We start from the raw sequence: 25,002 nt of genomic DNA, 5'->3' as shown, positions 1-25,002 counted from the left end.
TGACTCCATCGATGCCTCGTAGGAGGTGCCGAACCTCGGTGAAGGCTGCGCGAGCCCGGGCCGTCTTGTGGGTGTAGTCCGGGAACACGGAGATGGACATGTTGCGCAGAGTAATCCGTTGTAACTCTCTCGCCTTTCTGAGGATCTCGTTGCAGTCAGTATAGTAGTGCAGCCTTGCGACAATGGCGCGGGGGCGGTTGCCCGGTGCGGGCTTTGGCGCCAGAGCGCGGTGTGATCTGTCGATCAGCGGCTTCTTCCCGAGTGAGAAAGCCTCCATCAGTAGTTTGGAAATGTTAGCCGCTGATGCCGAGTTAGGGTCGTCCTCCGGGATACCGATGATACGGATGTTCTGGCGGCGCGATCGGGACTCCAAGTCATCACACTTATCCTCCATTTTAGCCGCTTCCTGTGTCAAGTGCTCCACTTTAGCCCGGAGGGCCAATATGTCATCAGTGCAGGTAGAGAGGGACAGTTCAACTTCAGCTACGGTGCTCTTCAAGCTAGCAACATCCTGCCGGACAGCGGACAGACTGGAGGAAAGCTCAGTTTTAAAGGCTAGCAGCTTAATTGAACTGAGGGTCTCAGCCAAGGCTTCCCGGAGCTCGGCTTTAAACATTGCCGCGACATCAAGACGAAGAGCCGACAAAAGCTCATCTTTGAGCGAGGCTACGTCCATAGTTTCCGGCGGTAGACTCCGCGGGGGAGGAGACTCAGGAGAGGTGGGGGATCGAGGCCGCGCAACAGGCCGCAGGTGAGGGGTAATGCTGTTTTTCCCTTTTTTCGCCTTGGGTGACATGAAAGTAGTACAAAATAAACCAAATGTGTTAAATAAAAGTTCACTAGAATAGAATAGAACTTTATTGTCATTGTACAAGACAACAAAATTTTGTTTGGAGCAGTCCTCCAGTTGCTCAGTTCAAACACTAAAAACTAAAACTGCTGGACCGTAGTGGGGGTGATAAAAGTGCCTTGAAATTGAAAAAATAAATAAATCTGCAGGAGCTCAAGACGACGCGACCTACATGTTGTTTCGCCAAGCCGGAAGTCCGTATTTGCATCTTTGAGCAAAATACCCTCCTTTGCCCCTAGGCAGCAACCACCTTGACGAAGACATTTCCTGGGGGAAGCACTGGAGTAGACAATGGGTAGGACTGCAAATTGTGAAATGCTGTACTGGTGTGCTGTAGCATGTATGGTTGATTTCTTATGAATTTTTAAAGTTTGGGATTTTAGTTGGTTTGCTGTAGTGCCACCATCAGGACTATTGGTATACAGATTTGACTTTTTAGGTTTTGCACAGGACTGGACTTTTGTGCAAAGTTTGGTGAGTTTTCCCGCACAGGAACAGGATTTCTTAGGAAGAAGAATATGAATAATAATAATAATACTGGGAGGAACAATAGGTGTCTTCCAGCTTTGCTGCTCGGCCCTAACAATGAATAGATAATGATAATGGATTGGATTTATATAGCCCTTTTCTCACACTCGAAGCGATTTACAGGGTTCCAGGTATCATTCATTCACACACACAAATCGCATTTTCTAGCAAAGACAAGATATTAAGGCATGAATGTAACATCTTCTGATGGTGATGCATGTGTGCTGGCTGTATAGAGCCCATTTAGGTTCCAGGCTCTTCAAAACCCAACCAAGAGTTTCCTGTGGAGAGCATTTTGGGCAGAGGAGCCTCCTGCAGCACAACCACTTCAAACACTGCCCCGTATTCTCTTCCCCCGTGGGAAGTCATTATTGAGTTTGCGTTGGGGAGGCACGCTTGTTTTCTCTGCTCTGCGGTGGGTGAAGCTCGGGCCTGTGGTGAATACAAAGGCTCTGTCCAGGAGGACGAGGGATAATGTTGTACACAATCCCAATCATTACTACACTGCTGTTCTGGCTCGCCTTCATTAAACTGAGGAGGGGCAGCTTTTTCAAGGTTGGAAAACTTCTGGCGAGACAAAGGTACCCCCATCTGCCAAAGGCTTTCCATGAGAATGGGAAGAGAGCACACGTGTTTGTGTATGTTGTGTGTAGGGTTGTCCCGAATACCATTTAACAGGCTTCCAATACTCATTGGATTTTCCGAGCGAGTATTGGAATACTTGTTTTAAAAAAACAAACCATCAAAACCAAGAGTAATAATCCCAATGTAATCACTGAAACAGAGTGTGTGGCACTTATTTTGTTGATGATTTAATAACTCTAGTTCCTTACTTTTTCCCATGGAAGCGAACAGCTGTTGTTCTGTTCCAAATCAGCTGTCAGGAGCTTATTATTTCATCAAGGAATGTGCATCTTTTTGGGGACTTATAAATCCATACAAAGAAAGATCCAATATTAATATGATGTCCATATTATATCCATTATTGACCGCGTATTTCCATGAGGATGCAAGCCAGTCACTGTTGATGATGGGCAATAGCAGCGCTGCATTGAGAACGTAGCCTACACAAACAGCTAATCTAACGTTAGCATTACGCCAAGCATTACTTTTCCTTACGAAATCGCGCTAATGTTGTGGTATAGAGTTAAGAGGAACACACAATCTATTCTTCCTCCATCTTTCTCTCCCTCCTGCGCTTGGTGCCGCTTTTAGTTTGCCTCACTCTGGTAACATCACGTAGCCTACTACAGCTGATATCACCGGTTGCGCTTTGAAAGGGCAGCGGCCAACTAGGTCAAAGTTCAAATAATTCAATAGTATATTTTAATTGAGCGTTTAATTTGTATTTCACAATTGTTGTATAATTTGTGTATATAAATATTATTTGCTGACAAAATATGTTGCAGTTTGAGCTACTTTTGCAAAAAAAAAAAATAATAATAATATTCCGAATACGGAATTGAGCTCCGAATACTAATTTAACAAACGAATACTCGGATATTCGTGTACGTGGCAAAATGCGTCATTCACTGGCTGCGGGGTATAAAAGCCAACGCTACGAGATGTGATCCGTCGCTGTGCTGGAACGGTGCGAGGCATTGGATGCCACTTCCAATAGAGACATGAGAAACGCAGATGTATTTATTCAACGAGGCACATTGGACTTCAGGCTCAGAGCTGCCTATAAGAGACTGTATAGTCAAAACACCGATACATCATCAATGCCTGTTGACTGTCAGAAGTTAAGTGACACTGTTTTAGCAATCTGTCTTTTTATTTCATTCCTATCAATTATGATAAATGGAAACTCAGCAGCTTTACTGCTGATATCTGAGGGCAAAGCGATTTTAAAGGTCCCATATTATGCAAAATGCACTTTCACAATGGTTTTTTTAACGTAAATATGGGTCCACGGTGTCTAGAGACTGCCAAAGTATAAAAAAAAACTCTTCTTTTCTCCCCCTTTCTGAAAACCTCCCCAATAACTCCGTTCAGAATTTCTCTCGCTATGACGTCATAGCTCCTGTGTGTGTGTGTGAAGGGAAGGGATGGGGGGATGGTGTAAAGGTTGTACAGAAATCCCCTGTTTTACATGGGCAACTATTCAAATAGTTTGCTGTAAATATCCATTGGATTTTGCAGACTTCTGGAGTTGAATTTGACTTACTGTACAGTTAACAGTTCTTGTACAAGCACATAGTTATCACCTAGACATTACTGGTTTGAATAGTTAGGTTTGTCTAACTCATGGCCTTTGTTAAAGGATTGTCGCCACGTTCCCAGATCTCAACTATCGCTAGAACTACAACTATGTGTTGTATTCAACTGTTAACATCCCTTGTTTGTATCTCTAAAATGGACAGAAAATACGATGCAGTTGTTTGATGATGAAGATGCGCATGACATGACTTTGACGCTGCAGAGACAAAAAAAAAATCCCCACAATATGATCCATTGTATTAACTTGAGTGGGCACTTCAAGCATGGATAGAGGGATATTATTCAAACACAGTATGTAAGTCTGTGTTTAAGATGAGGCTGTGTACTCAAGACAGGAAGCTAGAGTGGCCTCATGCTGGGAGGAAATCTGTACTACTTATCCCTGGAAGCAGGGAGACATTTGTGTCTTTGTTCTCCCCAGCGGGGCCTCTATGACGCCCTTCAGTGCTGATAGAGCAGCTCCATTATCTCTTTCAAAGCCCTCAGGACAGACATTGACAGTTGTGTTATGCTGCCTGGAGCTACCAGTGAAGTCCTTCCTAGCCAAACATCTGGTTGTCACATCAGCTGTTTGCTTGAGGGGACACACAGAGGAAACTGCCAGGCTTGGCTACAAGACCATTCCCCATTGTCTTCCACACAGGGAGCATCACACCACAGAAACAGTCTTCAGTATGATAGGGATAATGCCCGACAAGGTGTCCATAATCAGGAATGAATGGACGACTTGAAGGCGTAAAGCTCCGACACAGATAAAATGACTGTCTGCTATTTATATTATATCGGCTGCAGCTTTAAATAACGTTAGAGGGCTGAACAACAGTGACTGATCGTCACTTGATACCAGTAAGCTCAGTTTGAAAGTGAAACCTGGCATTGCTGGCTAATCACAAAGTGTTAATGCAAAGCCTACACTATATCTATCCTTCTGTAATAATTTCTATATCATACCCCTGAGAATAAGGTGGATAGGAACATGGAAGACTAGATGTATTGCAAGCTTTGTATTAACAGGATCATGCCAACGGAGGATCTGTCTGTGTTCTTTTGTTATGGTTACTCATCTTAGATACCGGCTGCAGCGCATTAACTGTTAACTGTTTAACCGGAACTACTTGAGGAGTTCCATAGGTGTCCATACATATAAAGTTAATGGCCACCTAACGAATGGACTCCAGCCAATAAGAATTGATTATTCACCAAGAACATGGTATAACTTATTTTAATTCTCCAGGGAAAGCCCCTGAGCACAAGTACAATTTACACACGCATCACGCTAAGTGGCTGTTTGGAAAACTCTGTAATACGTGCCTTGTGCAGACATAAAGGTCTTCTGAGGTGAAGTGACCAGCCGTGCTCGGCGGGGGGAGAGACTGCAGGTCTTTAGCCGACATGTTGACCCCCACGCTTGACTTTGTTGCCCCCAGTTGTTGGAGGTTCCAGATGCTTCTCCCTGCGGGGGAGCTGCTGCTGTCAGAGCTGACCAACTCTCCCCAATGGCCTTTGTCATGCACACAATGCAGAGGACCAATGAGAAGAGGCAGGAAGAGTGTATGGAGTTGATCCTCCAAAAATAAAAGGAGGAAAAAGGAAAATCTACAATTTCTTTTTTGGCACCTTTATTCAGTAAAAACAACACCTATGTTTCTCTCACGTCACACCTACTATTCACAATTATTTGATTGCATTCAGCTGTAAAATGTGGTTCGTAATTTGCGTCTGATACCAAGGTCCGAAGAGAAGGATCCAGACACTTTTTTTACACTCTTTGAACGGATAGCCAATATGAAAGGTTGGCCTGACACTGGCCGGCTCCCATCGCCACAAGCCCTTCTACATCTGAGCTCTTTTATTTTTCCTCCTCTATTACTGCTGACTCCTCCGTGAGGAAAGCAGTTATTGGCTCTCTCAAATGTAACTAGAAGTAGCTAGATGACTCAACTAATTTGCATAATATGCAATTCTGAAAGAGGCAAAATGAATAGAAAAAGCTGACCAAGTGGTCAACAAACTAACTAGGCCTATTAACGTATTTACAAACTCCCTTTACAATCTTTCTTTGTTGCCATATAACTATAAGGTTAGCTTTTTTATAGATATGCAGTGGCCTATAGAATGTGGACCTATACAACTATTTACAAACATCACCTGGCAGCTCTGGCACAGAGCGGACACGGTGCTGTCTGTCTGCTGGCTGCTGCAGGAGGCTCTGGTGAGCACGGTTTAAAAAAAAGTTATCTCCCGTAGATAGATGACCTCTGTTTTTATTTGGCGCTATGATAGGGGAAACACTGCATAGGCAATTCATTTGAGAACATCGGAGCTTAATCATGATTAAAATAATTTGTCTGCCAGCTAATGTAACCAACCAATAAACATTTGCATCTGTTAAATGGTAGGAACCTTTAGTTAAGATGTATATGACATGCTTTGTGTTTGATACCTGCACAATGGCAATATGTTTGAGACCATTTTAGCAAGCATACAGCAGCATTCAATACCAACTGTAATGGGAGGCATGTTTATCCATAAAGCATTTCTTGCCACATTTTCAGTCTGGGGAACAATGTGTGATTGACCAATTTAAACATCTCACAACATATCAGAGAAGAATAAACTTATAGAACCAGTTTTCCTTTCCACTAATGACTATATGGAAACAAGAATCTTACCTCCCTTCCTCTCAGAAGAACCCTTGAGTACATCACTTGAATGCTGCCAGTCCTACAAATTCTCGAATCTAGATGACCAAATGAATAAGAGTGAATGGGTGGCTGTTGAGTTAACCAGCAGCGAAAAAGGAAGTCGTAGCCCTTATGATTTATCTGAGGGACTGTGACAAAACACCTGGCTTAAAGGCTTTGTCTGTGCTAGCTGCTGTTAATCTACATTGGCCGCTCTCCAGACTTTCTGATAAAGGGAAGAACGACAAAGAGAGAGAAACTACTTTTTCTTTGCAGTGCAGCGGCTCTGCGGAGCACCTTCAAAAGCATACCCTGAAACTATTGGACTGGAGAGGCTGCTGCTCCATTTGGAATAATACTCGCTTGCTAAGAATTCTGAGATAATTAGTTTGGATGTGTGTGTGAGGGGGAAGTTCAAACAGTTCCTGAAGAGAAAGTGAACACATTGGCGCCAAAAAAGAAGTTCCACATCATAATGTGTTCAGATGTTGCACACTTGATTTCAATGCGCAGAGTTCTGCTCCGTCTGTGTGTTAGAGCAAAGGAGAGCGTCTGTCCTGGGGCCTTAAATCACGTTGAAATCTTTACGAGGTTGTAAATTCGAGAGGGATGTCTCGGCAGTCAGAGGAACTTTAGGAGTAGAAATGTATGTGGGACAGCGCCGAGATTGAATAAATCAACCGTCCAGCCAGTCAAACATCCATTAATCGCCATGTCCAACACGCGCTGCTGATCGCCTCTGCGAAGAAGTGACAAGATACAAAGGAATGCACCGGGGCTATAGATTACATCTCATCTTACCGCTCAGGCTCCCAGAGACAACTCACTTAGCGGGAGAGGATGACAAATCCCACCAAGGGGAATATCTCACACTGAAGAAAACAATGCCCACACAATCTGTCATAGAAGCTGTCACACGACACAACAAGGGGCTGCCACAGCAAACAGCATGCATGATCTGCAGAAAAACGCGACCGTTCCAAACCTCGGAGAACAGTCCTGGCTCTTCTGTGCTGCTTTGCTTTCTGACTGCAGGGCATTTCAGATGTATTACACCAAACATGGGAACATAGCTCCACAAACCACAAGTAAAGACTATGGGGAATTTCTATTGGGTGTGAGCCAGTACAACTGGCTTGTACATAAGGCATGCTTTTTGAAGCTTGGTTTGTTGCCATGGCAATTGACGACAATTGGGCAGTATTCGATGGCGTCTTATTATTTGCATTACATTAAGCTTTGATTAATCGCAGGTAGTTCGCAATGAAGCTTCAAAGCCCAAGAAAAGGTATATGGGGCCAAAAAACTGTGAAGGGAAATCTAACAGTTCAATCACAGTTCAATGCTACGAGAGCACAAGCTAATCTATTAAATGATGGACGGAGGGTGTAGTAGCACGCAGCATGTTAGGTAAAGCTAACATTTGGTTCCAATGTACAGCAGAGCAAAAGAGAGGAGCATGCAGTGCTCTGATACCCTTCAGCTAAGAAGGTACTGATTGAGTATTTCAGTGATTTGACGAAGATGTAGAAGTTTTTAACACGGTAAGATCAAGGGCCTTTAAAAGTATAGTGTAATTTCCCTCCAGTCTCTTATTAAGAGATTTCATCGTGGTGTATTGGTTAGAGCACCCGCCAATAGAGGCTCAGTCCTCAGAAGCAGCAGACCACGGGTTCGATTCCGGGTCGTTCTCGGCATGTCATTCCCCTCTGTACCCCATTTCCTCTCTGTCTCTCCAAACTGTCAATAAAAGCATAAATATGCCAAGAAAAAAAAGAGCCTAAACTCAGCCATTTCTTTTTTCCAACAAGCATCCCAGGTATTTTTAAGAGTAGAACTCAAGACTTTTACTGGAAAAATTTAGAAATGAGAATGTGAGGAGGAGGAGAGAGGAAGGGGGGGAGCACTAAATCCCTGCAGACCCTTTATCGTGTCTGCATCTGGGCACCGAGCCTACAACATCAGGCATTTTTCAACTGGGCTTTTTCCAGACAAGCACACCACTTGGCTGAACCCCGGCCAATAGTAAAACCGAGCTCATTACTGAGTAATGTGCTTGCAGGCTCACATTTTGAAATGTGTAAGTAATTGTAAAATATGGATGAGGAGGACGAAGCCATCGGAACCTGTATCATTTGCAGGAAAAAAATGATGATTTGGCATGCTACGCTGGTGGAACGTTACACCCACGGAAGACCTGTGAAGGCCCGATGAGTGTGCAGCCGCCAAGCGCGCACGCTCACGCACGCACGCACCCACACGCACGCACCCATCCACCCACACACGCACGCACGCACGCACGCACTCACACACACGCGTGAGCCCTTTAAAGTTTCATGCAGGATGAATCTGCTGAGTGCAGCAGGCTCTCTTAAGTCTCACTGTTGGTACTTTTGACACAAGATAATGTAGACCAGGGAGACTGCATCGCTTCGACTTGGTTATTCAATTGGCCCCTGCTGTGATGAATGTGTCGCCCAATCCTCTCCTTTAACACACCTTTACCTCTCAAGGTAATTCTGTGATGATGAGGGTCCCGGAAGTGAGTGAGCACAGGTTTTTAAGTGTGTGTTTGTGTGTGTGTGTCGGTGTGTGTGCAAACTTACTTTACCCTCTGGATCCAGACGCAGTAGTCTGTGATGTACAGATCGTTCAGAATGTAGGCCGGCTCGTTCTCTCGGAAGACCTTGTGGATATCCAGCAGGCATTTCAGGACACATGCTTTCCCTGGGCAGAGAGAACACACCATGGCAGGCAAATGGAAAAACAGTGTTATTCAAGCTCTCGGTATTAAGGATGACAATGCACTCCAGCTGCTGGCAGACGCAGCATGCATCTAAAGGCTTGCAGTCATTGTTCCATACATAAAAGCCAAGGTACAGGATGAGAGGAAAATCCCAGAGAGCTGCAGGCTAATTTGATACATACGGTTTAAGACGGGTTCCTGGTTTAAGAATTGGTGCATCAGAGACAAAAGAGACAAAGAAAAAAAAATACATTTTTCGGTTCTCATTCTGACAATTTAATGGTGGCTGTGCCTTGATGTGTCAAAAATAGCACTAACATTTTTGAGGGCTTCCCACTTGACAGCCGTTCAAGTCTGCCCATTGAGCTTTTATGCAGCAGCATTGTGGTCTCAATTTGAATCCATTTTGCTTGTGATCTGACAATCATGAACGTGTGATTTGAATTTCTTTAAAGAGGACCTATTATACTACTTTTCTGGTCTTAATTTCTTGTTTTACACTGCTATAGAGCAACCTGACACGAATCACATCACAAAAAACTATGTAGATTTTCGGGAAGCTCTTTCTCTTATTTTGGCAATCCAGCACGTCCTGTCAACACTTGAGTGTGTGTGCTTCGGCAATCTCCGTTCCCTCCGCCTGTGCATCGGCCATCTCCGCTACCCTCCCCCCTCCTGCAAACCCCACTCCGTTGTGATTGGTTACCTTCCTTCCGGAACACTTTCAGTGGCGGGAAGCGCGAGCATGGACCTATAAGGGCGCGAGGCAGACGCGAGGCAGACGCGAACAGGGAAGTGACAGCATTACCATACATGGAAACATCCGCGAGGTGACGTCCCAGGGTTACATGCGACGTCACAGGGTTACAAAGGGTTAGACCGCTCTGAACACGTGACTTCTCGACTGGCTAGAATAGTGTCTAGTGCTCTGCACAGACACCCCAGACAGTCAGCAGGGAATACGTCGAAATGCATGTAAGTCATTATTTGATAATTTAGTATGGTTAAGCATGACTATGAATCATCATAACAACGTTTATAGGTCATAAAAGTCAAAAAGCATCATAGGTCCTCTTTAAAGACATCAATAATTCAATCCAGCATCGTAACAAACTGAAAAACTAGTGCTTTTCTCAACTAGCACATAATCCAATATTTTTTCCCACATATAGGTTGCGTTCCGAATCGCATACTTTCTACTATATAGTATGTAGAAAAAAGATTTAGGATGTCCCGATTCTTGTGGCCAGATTTAGGATGGTTAGAATACCCGGATGGTCTACTTCATGCGGCCAAGATTGTTAGTGTTGAAAAGTGCATCCTATTTGGGCGATTCTGACCCACAATCCAGTGCGCACGTGAAGTGACGTAACATCGACGAAGCCTATAGGTCCATGTTATGAAAACAAACGGGGATGCGACGGATATAAAAGCAAGAGGCAAGATCAAGGCGCAATGTTATGATGAAATAAGAGAGAAAAGTATGTCCCAATAGTATGTCTACTGCATCCTAACTAGATTCTTTTTATCGTCGGATGTAGTATGTAGAATAGAAAAAAGAAAGAGTATGCGATTCGGAACGCAACCATAGACTCTATTTGGGCGGCCTGCCCAGGTAGATTGAGACCCACCCAGGTAGATAAAATCCATATTCCATTATAAAAAATATTTAAAAAGTAAATCAAATGTATCGGTCAGTGTGTGTTAGCGTGGTACAGCCATGTGCGCATCCCATGCTACAGGTGTGTTTGTTGTTAGTTGGCGTTTAAGTGTCTCATGCACCCAGTTTAAGAGTACAGTCGGATCAAAGTAAAAGACATTAAAGCCACCACCATGTCATCCTAATTCCTCTGCGTTTGATGAGCAGCTAAAGCTAGTTAGCTTAGCCTAGCCAAAACAAGGACACTTGCTTAGAGAGACCAGCTTGCTCCTAACTACAGTTCGGGGCAAGAAGCTGACGGATAACAGAACTCCTGAGAGTGATGTGCTCTTAATTTGTCAAATAAAGAACATGTCAAAAAAGGACAGCACACTGACATCCCTCTTATAATTAGGTCACTTTACATGGTAATGGACAATTCGGCAGAGAGAGCTCATCGTGATTAGTTCAGTGTTATAGTTGATAAACCTTTGACTAATTTATTACTGCGCAAAGTAATACTGTGGTTGAGTTTTTTTCTCCTACTGTAGTCCTAACATTTGAGCAGCAAAAGGAGCTGTTGCTGTTACAGATGGAAAGAGATAAATCGAATATGGATAAAGAGCGGTCTTTGGGGTTGCAGCAGTAGCGATTAGAGCTTATTAAAGTGGGTATTACTGTGGTTAATGCTGAGGATTCAGAATGGTGTGGAGCACCCACTACAGCACAAGTAAAAGGGTTTGATGTGGTTCGTAATTTGCGTCTGATACCAAGGTCCGAAGAGAAGGATCCAGACACTTTTTTTACACTCTTTGAACGGATAGCCAATATGAAAGGTTGGCCTGACACTGGCCGGCTCCCATCGCCACAAGCCCTTCTACATCTGAGCTCTTTTATTTTTCCTCCTCTATTACTGCTGACTCCTCCGTGAGGAAAGCAGTTATTGGCTCTCTCAAATGTAACTAGAAGTAGCTAGATGACTCAACTAATTTGCATAATATGCAATTCTGAAAGAGGCAAAATGAATAGAAAAAGCTGACCAAGTGGTCAACAAATTAACTAGGCCTATTAACGTATTTACAAACTCCCTTTACAATCTTTCTTTGTTGCCATATAACTATAAGGTTAGCTTTTTTATAGATATGCAGTGGCCTATAGAATGTGGACCTATACAACTATTTACAAACATCACCTGGCAGCTCTGGCACAGAGCGGACACGGTGCTGTCTGTCTGCTGGCTGCTGCAGGAGGCTCTGGTGAGCACGGTTTAAAAAAAAGTTATCTCCCGTAGATAGATGACCTCTGTTTTTATTTGGCGCTATGATAGGGGAAACACTGCATAGGCAATTCATTTGAGAACATCGGAGCTTAATCATGATTAAAATAATTTGTCTGCCAGCTAATGTAACCAACCAATAAACATTTGCGTCTGTTAAATGGTAGGAACCTTTAGTTAAAGGCCTACTTCACCGGTTTGAATATGAAGGTGTATTGAATTCTGAGATCCTATGTAGTATAAATGTGTACTTTGTAAATATTACTGTGATGTCACAGTAAAAGACATCACAGTAATATTTACAAAGTACGTTTTTTTTTAACCCTATATTTCTCTTTCTGTGATGTCACGAGAAAGAGAAATATAGGGTTAAAAAAACACTCTTTCTGCCTTTTCTCAGGCTAGGATGAACCGATTTAAATTTTCGCACATTTATACTACAGAAGATCTCAGAATTCAATACACCTTCATATTCAGACCGGTGAAGTAGGCCTTTAAGATGTATATGACATGCTTTGTGTTTGATACCTGCACAATGGCAATATGTTTGAGACCATTTTAGCAAGCATACAGCAGCATTCAATAACACGAATGAAACAAACAGAATCTCCATTTTGTATTCTGACAAATTACTTTCCTTTAGTAGACAACAAGCTAAAATGCCACAGCCCTTCTCCCTCCAATCAGGCATATAAATAGCCTCATGATGTGGCCAGCAACCCACTGAGGGCAAGTGAAAATCCTCCGCAGGGCTGCTTGGCATTGTCCAGAAACATTCCAGCCCAATCAAAATAAACAGCGCAACTCGCGGTGAGGAAAACCTTGAACAAACATTTGGTTCTCCTTAAAGAATGTGATCGTACGCAGGGAACTCTGCCCTCGAATCCAGGAGTTGGAAGTAAGCGAAAAAGTACTTGCTTCCAAGATATGACTTCTTCTTTTCCACAGGGAAGATTCACTAGTTGTTGTAGAAAATCTGAGGAGATGTGGCTCTCTGCAGCACTTCATTGATATTCTTGGAGAGAAGTGATTGAGGTGTGTTCATTAGGAGAGAGTTGGTTCTCCAATGAGTGGGGAAGAATAAGCACTCCAACTGTGCAACAGCCATTACTTCATGCAGCTTTTCATAGATGTAGTGGTGGGTGTGAATTGAATCCAAAAACAAAGCCTGCTGTGTCGTCTGTACAAGAATGTAGAGATTCCAACAGAACATCAGAGGCAGCAATGGGAAAATTACAAAATAAGCGTTTTTTCTCCTTTCCACGCCTTAAACGCCAACACATTGATGTAGGTACTATCTTTGGTATCAGAAATTATATAATACGCAAAGATCGATACATGAAAAATCAGAGTAGCATGTAAACATGAGTTAATCCAGTTTGGAATCTGAATCATGTAAACGATACACAGGTGTGGGGCGTCCTTAGCTCAGTAGGTAGGGCACCCCCCCCCCCCCCCCCCGGGTTTGATTCCCGCCCGCGGTCGCTCTCTGCACGTCACTCCCCTCTCTGCCCCATTTCACCTCTGTCTCTTCATACTGTCAAATAAAGCATGAAAAATGCCAAAAAATTATCTGATAAAAAATAAAAATAAAAGATACACAAATGAAGCGTGGCATATCAGGAACGGCAAAATCCACTCTCTTTCTTGAGGTTTTTAATTTGGGATTGTTGCACTTCCATATGAAATGAAAGATTTAGATTATTCTATTTAAATGCTCTCCTAATGTGTAGGTGGAGAGGACAAAGAAAACTGTAAAAATCTGTTTTAGGAAGAATTTATAATGCTCCCTACTCAAAGAGGAACAGATGTTTATCTCCTGAGATATTTAAAATAAGAAACTATTGGAGTACTGTGGCTCGTTCCAGCATCACCCATACAGTATCTCACAAAAGTGAGTACACCCCTCATGATGAACAACATTTCTCAATTTTTTTAATCATATTATATTCTCTTCTCACGTTTCAGTTTGTGGAGCAAGAACAGAGACAGCTTTCAGAGTTCTGCATTTGTCTGATGGATGCTGTGTTTGTGAGGCACATCTTCATGCAATGTCACATCTAATGTAGCAATGTACCATCAGTAATAACAGCACTGCCATCACAATCTAGCTCAACCAGTATTATACATCCGGTTTAAAAAAAATATTAACACACATATTTTGGCATTCAATATCAGCACATTTTTTCATACTTACTTTCCCAATTTATTTTTTACCTTGTTTTCCTCTGTCACTCAAGAAAACACACAGAATGAAATGAATCCATAAATATCATCCAGTAAAAATGATCAGTGTTCACAGCCCACCCTGGTAGTAAAATGTCATTACTCTTCCATGAATTTCCACAACTAGGTCAAAGAGCTTATTTGACCTAACATTGACTTCCACAGATTAGATTCCCAAACTTTCCCTGCCCTCCCAGCATTCCAGAGTAAATTCTGTGACCAATGCCTGAATTAATAGCAGGAGAGATATTTGTTACAGGGGGCCACATCGGAGATTTCTTGTCTTGTCTGGTCAGACCAGTCACAACAGCAGCATGACCCAGAGGTTTTCCTCCATCCACACTTCCTAGCTCCAGGCCAGAGCCCTCTTCCTCTTGTGTGTCCCTGTCCGGTAGCTCATGAGTTACAGCCACTCAGGTGAAGGAGCTCCTTGAGAATACTGGCCACACTGCCAGAGGGGCTTGTTCAAATATTTACCCCCCGGATAACATTTCTTCGAGAGGCCTTGACCTGTGCGCTGCCATTAATGGGTTTGTTTTGCTAATACCGATGAATGTTTGCTTTTCGCAGCCACTAAAAAGAAGTGCCTCAAATATGCTTTTTTTTATCCTGACAAATTGATTAATGTGACACCCACCCTTCAGACACATGCCTGATCGAAATTCTATAGTGTTACAGTTCAGTAATGAAAAAAGCCCTTTTGATCAGACTTCCATAATGCTTGCAAACAATGAAAGCAATGAGTCATGAGGGAATATTATGAATCCTTAACAGAAATGTATTAAAGGCCGTTTTGGTACAAAGATGAACCAGATAATTATCTTGTCCGAGCTCCCAGAAAGCGCTGGAACATTTGCCAGGCTTGATGAGGGATCTAGTAAGGTTAAAGAAGGAGAAAGAATGAGCCCTTCTGCAGTTTCCCTGGTCTCCCTACTTAATGAGGCGTGGACATGCTAAACCGGAGCTTAAAAAGCCTTTTAATTTGCTGTCATTTACCCGTGTTAAAATCATCACAAGCTGGATAATCTTAGCCCTCACACATCCTGACTGTGTTTACACTGCAGAGTTTCATCTGTCCGCGGGGGCTTTTGATTTAAAGATTACTCTGGGCTTTGCGATATCAAAGTCAACAGTCTGTTCTCCACTAATCCACACTTCGCTCCCAGAGGTGGGAGTCGGCACAAATATTACTTTCAAACGCGCACTGCAGTATGCTTATCAACCACTTTCCACCAAGCTCTGCGTCTGTCTGGCAACGGACCATGAAAGTGTGCTGACCATCAGACAGTTTTTTTTCTTTTACAGCTTACACTCACCTGACTGTAGAATCTTCGTTGTGTCACGGACTGCCTCAGAGACCATGGCAAAGTGTCTGTAGAGCGGGTAGCACAAAACCCTCCGTCCAAACGACACCAGCACTTCTTGCAAGGAGCTGTAAGTCTGCAAAATGGAGAGCAGAAAATTCAAAAAGCTATCCGGTACAAAAACTGACCATGTTTTCCTAAAGCTATAGTGCGTAATTTTTTCATGTAAATTAATGTCAGTTACATTCAAGCCTTCGCCACACAAGTCAAAGTCGATTAAGCCCATTGGCTGCACAAATCTCTCTGTATTTCTCCGTATGGCAGCGTTTACAAACTGGTGTCAACCACTGACTCTGGCGCAGAAGGTCAGAAAAAAATCCCTAGAAGAGCCCAAGAAATGTTTCAGTTGTTGATTCTACTGCTAAGAAAAAACCTGGACGTACAGCAGAAGATAAAAAGTTCATGTGTGATTACTGAAGGTATTAGGCTTGTTCCGATTGGCGATCAGATCGTTAATAAGCGATTGAATGGATGGATAATGATTGTTTTTAAGCCTATGAAGTCACCTTTAATTAACTTACTATCATAAGATGTTATATAAAAGTTATCATGCATTTATAGCCTACATTGAGCTAATGGATGTCTCCTTGGCGCAGTGTCGTCAAATAGTAGTTTGACAAGTGAATTAAAGCTTTAATTTATGAAAAATATGATAAAAGCTAGTCTGCAGAATCTGTCTGTCCATCTCAGTGTGTGTGTGTGTGTGTATCAGCCAGCACTGCATACGCGCCACAGACACACATGCGCTCGCACAAATACACACAGAGAGTCTGCGTCGGGTTCCAGTCACAGCCACGGAAGAGTGTTCAAAGATAACCTGACGGTTAAAGTTTCCCAGTTGGCGTGAACTAATTTGTCGCCTCAGTGCAATAAACTCTTAAAAAGTAAAAAGTCTGAACTGTATTACACCTGTTCAACCTGCTTAAACTTGGACATGTAGAAAGCCGCAGGCTATAGGCCTATTAATCTGGAAGTGAATGAAGGCGATAATGACGGCGAACAAATGACAGGCAAACAAACATGTGTGTGTGCCTGTGTATGGGCGTACTTCACATCAACTGTGTGTGTGTGTAAAGGCAAACGTCTGTCTGTGTGTGTGTGTGTGTGTGTGTGTGTGTGTGTGTGTGTGTGTGTGTGTGTGTGTGTGGCCTAGAAGACAGGTGCTTCCGACGGGGGGGGGGGGGGAGCGAACGACGATAATGACATCATGGTTAACTGTGTACATGAAAAGATTTCCATTGTGTAACCGTTGTAATGGCAAATATTGCATATGATATACAGGTGAAACCTGTATATCATATGCAATATGTATTTCAATATATTTTCAATATTCCATTTCCAGCAAGACTTGACACCTGTCCACAGTGCCAAAACCACAAGTAACTGGTTGACTGACCATGGTATTACTGTGTTGATTGGCCAGACACCTCTCCTGACCTGAACCCAATAGAGAAACTATGGACTATTGTCAAGAGGAAGATGATACACACCAGACCCAACAATACAGACGAGCTGAAGGCCACTATCAAAGCAACCTGGGCTTCCATAACACCTCAGCAGTGCCACAGACTGATAGCATCCATGCCACACCGCATTTAGGCAATAATTTGTGCAAAAGGGGCCCAAACCAAGTACTTAGTATGCATGATTATACTTTATAGAGGGCCGACATTTCTGTATTTAAAATCCTTTTTTTATTGAATATTCTAATTTTCTGAGATTTTGAATTTGGGGTTTTCATAAGCTGTAAGCCATAATAATCACAATTATAACAAATAAAGGCTTGAAATATCTCACTTTGAATGTAATGAGTCTATATAATATATTAGTTTCACCATTTAGGTTGAATTACTGAAATAAATGAACTTTTGCACGATATTCTAATTTTTCGAGTTTCAGCTGTATTACTGGACCCAAATGTTAGAATGCTTATATCTGCAATAAGAAACATTGTATTTATCTTGTATTACTCCTGTATGTCCAAGATTAGATTCCTCAGTTTTAGAGCATCAAGAAACTGCTATCTTGTTTCGATAAATATATTTTGTGCACGGGGCCTAGTGCCCACTTGCAGTTGGGGAAAACATTGCAAAGTCTTTTACCTATGGCTGGGAAAGCCACACGCTAACAGGGGCCGGCCTTCGGGGCTGGTTGACATGATTTCACTTGTTTTGCCAGGTTGTGATTCCTTTCAGATGAATTTGCTGTGGTTTCATGCGGCATCGTGTTCGCTTCCGCTGCTCTCTCCAGCAGAAGAGCAGAGCCTCTACAAATACAATGCAATATTTGAGCCACATTTTGTCCCCATGTTGGTAAGAAACGGCACACACCCATTATAGCTATTGCTAAGCCTCATTTGCTACACATAAATCAACAAGATTTACAAGGCAAATGCCTGCTCACCTTTTTGGACTTAAAGCAGCTCCGAGTAACATTTAAATATCTTTTAAACAGCCTCATGTTTCCTCTGATAATCATAAATTACCTTTAACGAGACCATCAGTGAAAAGACGTTTTTATATAGTTTTTATTACTGCGTTTGGTCTGGTCGCACACCCAGTCCGATTTTCGGTTCGCTCATGCAGGCTCTTTGGTCACATATCCGTATTGGTCGCAGATTTCAGTGTGGCGCAACAATGCGATTTGAGAAGCCTATCCCTCCAGGTGAGGGAAGGGGAGCGGGAGCCTTGTTTGAGACAGTTATTTGTCGTCATAATGACTGATAACGGGGCTGAACCATCAAAGAAAAAAAGAAAATGCAATGAAGAAAAGCTAAAAGGGAGAGTGGTAGACGAGCGGGAGGGCGTTGCCAAGCAACGTATACACAATGCGAACTAGACTGCAGTGTTTACTCCTAAATGAATGAGCGATAGCCTACTAAAACAAAGTTTACTTTGCCTCACCATCATCAGATGAGTCGACCATTATTCATCTGAAATAGTCATTATTTACAACAACATAAACACATTACCTCTTTGTCAGATCCATACTAACTGCCGTCTCTCGTTCATTCGCTTTCTGTGAGGACACGGACTCTTTCAGCTCCGTGAGAGTACTTCGGTGACACTGCATCAACTCATTGCAATCAGGTGTGTGTAGCACTGACTGGCATTAGTTGATGCTGTGTCACTAACCACTCTCACGGAACCGAAAAGAGTCCGGTGCCCTCACACTCTCAACACACGGACATGCACTATATTGCTTCCTGATTATTTGAATCTTGCACGCCCGGTAAGAGCTAGAAAACAGCTTCACAACAGCTGGCGTCGTAAAAATACTACCACTTTTGTCCAAAGGGGCCGCCAAGGGACCAAACTACTCGTAGTGGCTTTAAAGAACATGAAGCCTCTGTTGTTTGATTAAATACTCTTTGCTTGATTATTACAGCCTTGTGATCTCATTTTCTCACTACACCGTTTAGACATTATTGTAAACGTTAACACCCCTAATATGAAGCGTTCAGACAGGGCGCTTTTGGAAAAACTCCAAAACATCCATTCACCCCCCAAATGCCCCGCTGCTATAACTCAATCGCAGAGTAAAACTGTAAGGGTACACACACTTTTATATATATTTATTCACGTGACTAAGTGTAGGAGTAAGATTGAATCGTCTATTGGCGATCCATACTGAACATGATTGGACAATCTGAAAGTAGACCCGATCGCCAAACCATAGAAGGTTTACGTCATGTCGATGCACCAAGTGCACTGCAAGTCACTGGTGCTCTAATTACTCCTAAAAGCTTCTCATTTATAGAGCTGGCAAAATAGAGGCTCACAACTCTTAAACACCTCTGCAGCAGCGGCCCTGTTAATATGCTGCTCGTCTTTAATCACTGACTTTTGCTCTCTGATTTTTTTTGCTGCGCTAATGAACAACACAGCCTGGAGACAGAAAAGGGTCGCGTAGCTCTCTCCCTCTCTTCTTTTCTCTGTGGCTTGTTAAGGATGTTTTGCTAGTGTGTGTGTGTCATTGGGGATCATGCTCTCCCTTGGGCTTGTTTAGCAAGAGTGTAAATAAGGTCTACTGCGCTGCTGCAGGGGAGGAAGGGGGCTCACCAGCGCAGTCAACTGAGGACAAGTAAACATGCGGCAGATGGAGGGAGGAGAGGAGAGGACGAGGGGATGGGGGGAGGGGGGAATATTAGGAATCAGAGGGGCGAGAAAGACTGAATGTGAGAATAGCAGAGAAAGAGAGATAGCAGAGTGGAGTGAAGAAACAGCGGTGACACACACAGACAGGCAGGCAGGCAGAGACAGAAAGTCATCAGGAATCTATGGTAGTGAAGAGTGAAGGAAAGAGGAGGAGGAGGAAGGTAGTTGGCTGGGGGCTTGACAGCTCTGCTTAGGGACTGACAAGTAGTAAAGAACTGTATAGTAGGTGGAGACTGTTCTTTACTCTATGTACTCTACTCAGAAAAAAACTACTACCGGTACCTCTTTCAAACTGTGGTCAAGGTCTTATCACAACCAAACTAGAGATAGGCCTATTCATCGGTGGGCCGATTAGTAAGAGTTATGAGTGGGCGACACACTGTTCTGCACAACAAAACAGACAAGTTCTCGCAGTTTTTGAGATGTTTTTTAACTTTCTTTTAAGAAAGCAACCTGGACAACCACACCGTGGTCGCTGGACAGCTACACAGAGGCGGTACTATAATGGGTACCATCTCCAAATCAAACTCCAGAAAAGTATGCAATACCCAAAGTCCAGGAGAGTAGGGTGGAGCCGGTACCATGTAGGGGTGTCACCATTATAGGTCGAAATCCATCGAAATGACGTCACAATATCAACCATCAAAGTAGAAGACGGTACAATTTTACCAACCCCCCAGTCACGTTCAGCAGGAATGCCAAAACACACACACGCACGCACGCACGCACACACACACAAAACACTAAGCCACTGCAGGTAACCTCCTAAATACCAGCAGCTGCAGCCATACCACACCATGGAAACTGCTGAAGGTAAGCTGAACTTCAGATGCTATGCACATGTAAAAAACTGACCTGTACGTAGTTTCCACTCGTGTCTGTGCGTCGCGCTACACTCACTCGTCGGTGTTGTGACGGTGTGTATTAAGCTCCTTGCTGAGTAGATTCCATTTAAACAAAACTCTGCACCAGTCTTTTTTTTTTTTTTTTTTTTTTCATGCTTTATTGATAGTTTAAAGAGACAGAGGTGAAAGAGAACGACCGCAGGCGGGAATCGAACCCGGGTCAGCTGCTGGGCCCGGCCCAAGGGGGGAAGCCCTACCAACTGAGCTAAGGGCGCCCCCCCTCTGCACCAGTCTTACTAGAGCAGTGTTCCTCAATCCCCTCTGCCCACTCGTCCTGTACATTATAGACCGTTCACTGCCCCAACAGCTAATTCTAATGATCAGCTCGTTATCAAGCAGCTTCAGGGGTCTAAATAACCAGTTTAGGATTTGAATCAGCTGGGATGTATGGAAGTAAATCTGTCTCATCGGATTTTGAAATGAAAAAGCCATTAAATTTCTAGCACTGAATATTTATGCATTGAAATAAGATATATGAATTGTTTGCCTGTGAACTAAAATGGTCAACCTTACATTTCATTGTTTACAAATTCAGAATCAAATATTCAACGTTAAAAAAATCAAAATTCAGCTGCAAAATCAATGTATAAAATTTAGGGCTGTCAAATTAACGCGTTAATATCGATTAATTTATCACAGAAAAATTAACGCAATTAAAAAAATTAAAGCAGATTAATCGCACTTCTATATTGCCCTTTGACCCGGTGCAAAAGGGGTTCGACGAGAGTGCAGCTGCACCTGTAGCGGACGCGGCCCGCACGGGATTAAAGAGTAAAGAAAGAAGCAGGGGAAAGAAGCCGAGGTATCTATGGATGTGTTATGGGATGTTTCGGGCAAATAAGCATGAAGGTAAGAAGACAGTTTATTTTATTCTCCGCAGTGTCTGTGCATTGTTCATTTAGTGGGCGCCAACAATATGTTCAAAACTCTATGTAGCCTATCTCTCAATCTTCCTCCGTGTCTCACTTTCGTTTGCTATCTGCGCGTGTGTGTGTGTGTGTGTCCGTGTGTGTCAATATTTTTGGCTATGAGTAGTCCGATGGTGAATGAGTCGACTTTTAACTAGAAAATTCGCCCCGAAACCTGGCTAAGGAGAGGAGACAGAGTTACGTGTGAGAGAGAGAGAGAGAGAGAGAGAGAGAGAGAGAGAGAGAGAGAGAGAGAGAGAGAGAGAGAGAGAGAGAGAGAGAGAGAGAGAGAGAGATACAGCTGTTTATAAACAGGCAAAAAAGTGTCATATAAGTATGCCATTAATTTAGATTAATCAATCACAGAGCCTGTAATTAATTAGATTTTTTTTTTTAATCGCTTGAATAAAATTCAACAAACATTTTTTCAATGTCCACAAATTCAACAGGCAAAATTCAGGCAATCAATCCTAGATTCTAGATCGGGAGTGTGCGGTCAAGCAAGGAGAGCGAGAGGGAGTACTAACATATTGGAGTGAGAACGGCTGTGTGTAGAAAACCATAGAAGAACAGAATTTTTTTATTTCTGTATTATATGTGTGTGTAGTCGTCAAACAGAAGGGGTGAAAAAAGAAAAAAAGTAACCATGGACAAACCTGAATTGTGTTTGACAAAACAGAGATACTGAAATAAGTGATAATGGAGAAGAGTAAAAAAAGGAAGCAACCTGAGAACACCAGTGTGAATGGTACAACTAGTTTTAACACGAAAAAAACATTTTAAAAATGTTTCCTCCGATTGTTGGACTTGGGTTAAGATGTTAGAAGACATCAGCACATTCTTATCATTTGATGGCATTCAACACATGCTGCACAATGAAGCGATTGTTTAGTGGCAGAAAGACCACACAAACACTATTATTTGCTATTCCAATTTAGACCACCTGTTGCTGCGCTTGTACAGGACTCTGGTAATGTGCCAAGTCCAATGTGTGGTTCACATTCAAGGCCCATGACAGGGACATGGATAGAGCATGGACCTGGGCCTTCTACGTTCAGAGCAAATAGCAGTGATGGAGTGTTCTGGAAACATCATCAGTCCTCAATGTGTTTTCAAACATTGTTGCAACTGTCACATATTTAGACAGAGTGCAAACATGTGTGTATGTGTGAAAGACAAAGACACGTTGATACACTGTTATTCACCTCTCTAATCCTTCTCTAACACATCCAGTCAAAACAAGTTGGCTCAATGGCAGGATTACTTGAGGAGCTAAACCACTGCTTTCATGTCAAGTCTTATTCATGTTGACATTCATATTACTCTCCAATGTATACTTTATTTAACCGTGTTTCATAGGCAGTTCCTAACCAACATACACATGAAGAGTAAAAGATTAAGATACGATAAAGAGCAAAGGAATTCAGTCTGTGGGACTTATGGTGTCAACAAATGTTTATGACTGGCGTCAACAAATGGTTTGGCATGGCACAGTAACACTAGAACTGCCTTGCGTTTCCATTGCAGACAGTACCCTTAGTTGGTAGGAGGGGTTTATGGCCGCGGGAGCTACGTAACTGTGCTAACAGCGCTAACCCCAGTGTTTCCTGCAGCACATTATAGTTAAGGCGGACAACATTTTCACATTTGTAGTGTACAGCCCCAACCCACGATTACACAAATAAATATTACAATTAAACTATGTTTGCCATGCAGGAGTTCTATGAAGTCTTGTAAACAGAATGAATGTGTCAAACTGGGTAATTCCCCTTTAAGGAAATTAGTAATAAAAATGTAATTGTGGGTAACTCATTCGTTTCAGCTTTGTTTTCCTGTTTGCAATGACTGACTCACCTCCAGCCAGCAGAGGGTCCCGCTGAGTTTTCTGATAGTCCACGGTGACTCTACCTGCAAGGAAGAACAACAATAATACTATAAGAACATGTACTTTATGCTCATAATTCAATTACTCTAAGAGAAAAGCCACAAAAAGTGGCTACAAACAATTTGAAATGAATGAGCAAATCTTTCCATAAAATAATATACCGAAATGGAAATTGAAATGTTCATATATGATGGAATTTATTTCCATAACTGAGCTTTAGTATTTCATTCAGCCATGCTCTGAACTGTGTTTAATAATGAGTCAGCCCCGCACACCTTGCCTGTCTGCAGCTACCTTAGGAGGACTGACACAAAGAGGACCTGGACTGAGCTGTAGGATCTGCCGGAAATCTCTTAAGGCTCAGAATTAAATGGAAGGGGGTCTAAAGGATTTTGAGGATAGAAGGCTATGTCATACAAGGCTAAGTGCTGCTATAAGGGTGAGTTGCCTCTTCTCTCACACACACACACACACACACACTCACACACTCACATTGTGCTCTCCCTCTGTAGAGCGCAGTTCATAGGAGTAAGCCAGCAGGACGTCCACGAGGCTGAGCCACACTTGGCAGCGAGCAGTCTTGTCCAGCAGGTAGGAGCGGTTGGTGAATTTCCTCAGCTGCTCCTTCTCGTCGTCGCTGAACGATACAGCTACACAAGAACAGGTTTTCATTTGACTTCCATTCAGCACCAAGTATCAGGTATACAGTACATATTCAAAAGAATTGCCCGGTGACCCACCTGCATAGGAAGGGTGGTATGAAAAGTGAATGTCGTGGTGGTTAGCTGGAGGGAGGAGTTGCATTATAATCCTACTAGTTTTTGTTGTTTCTGTCTCACTTTATTGAACTCAAAAGTTCAAATAGGCATCCGTAGAACCTGATCTCCGTTCATTACAATACAACTGAGATCAACATTGCTTCAAATAAAAAATAACTCAAATTGAAATTTAAATAATGAACTGAGCTTCAAGCCAGAAAATTTGTTTTGTCATCACAGGGTAAGATTTGACCTATCAGAATCAAATCAATATTAAACCTTTTTACCTTCAATTCAGTAGAATACATTTTGTTGCTCTCAATACTTGACTTCATTCATTACAGCTATAAAGTACCGTATTTTCCACACTATAAGCCACACTGGACTATAAACCGCAGGTGTTTTAATGTTTAATTACCATATGTAAGAGTTTGTGCACAGAGGGGATTGTCGGGAAAGAGATGGCTGCTTGAGGAAGCTCCCATTTATTAACATTTCAACAAACAAGTTGCATATTTGCATAACGTATTCAAGTGTTACCATTTAGTGCAATAGTAGCTAGCTACAGAACACATATTGTGCTGTGTAATAACAGGGTCGAAAAATGGGGAAAAAGGCGTGGCTTACAGTCCGAAAATTACGGTATGTCTCATGCCAGTATTAGCTTGAGTTAGCCTCTCGCTTTCCACATTGTGTTCAGTCGCTCGTCGGCAACACAAAGCAACAATGTTCAAATAAAAAACAAAACGAAACCATCACGTAATACGCATAAGCACAATGCTTTATGTTGACACTGCTGCGCTCAAACAGTTTGGTAAAGTGGGTTTAAGGTCCTAAATCCTTGAGATTATGT

The 25,002-nt window shown here is 42.6% G+C and overlaps 1 protein-coding gene across 4 annotated transcripts in view; it reads right to left on the bottom strand.

Moving 5' to 3' along the window:
• shq1 (SHQ1, H/ACA ribonucleoprotein assembly factor) overlaps window positions 1-25,002 on the bottom strand; it is a 64,362-nt gene that overhangs the window by 6,271 nt on the left and 33,089 nt on the right. For all 4 annotated transcript variants that reach the window (XM_080025543.1, XM_080025545.1, XM_080025544.1 and 1 more), the window contains exons 8-11: window positions 23,884-24,041; window positions 23,361-23,414; window positions 15,489-15,612; window positions 8,892-9,012 (exon numbers count right to left, since the gene is read on the bottom strand). In XM_080025543.1, the coding sequence (XP_079881669.1) occupies window positions 8,892-9,012; window positions 15,489-15,612; window positions 23,361-23,414; window positions 23,884-24,041 (457 nt within the window). The remainder of the gene's footprint in view (window positions 1-8,891; window positions 9,013-15,488; window positions 15,613-23,360; window positions 23,415-23,883; window positions 24,042-25,002) is intronic.

The sequence above is a fragment of the Ammodytes marinus genome (assembly GCF_949987685.1).
Source record: "Ammodytes marinus genome assembly, chromosome: 4".
In the NCBI taxonomy this organism is placed as follows: Eukaryota; Metazoa; Chordata; class Actinopteri; order Uranoscopiformes; family Ammodytidae; genus Ammodytes; species Ammodytes marinus.
The sequence above is the reverse complement of the archived record's forward strand: the minus strand, read 5'-3'. Positions and strand labels throughout refer to the sequence as shown.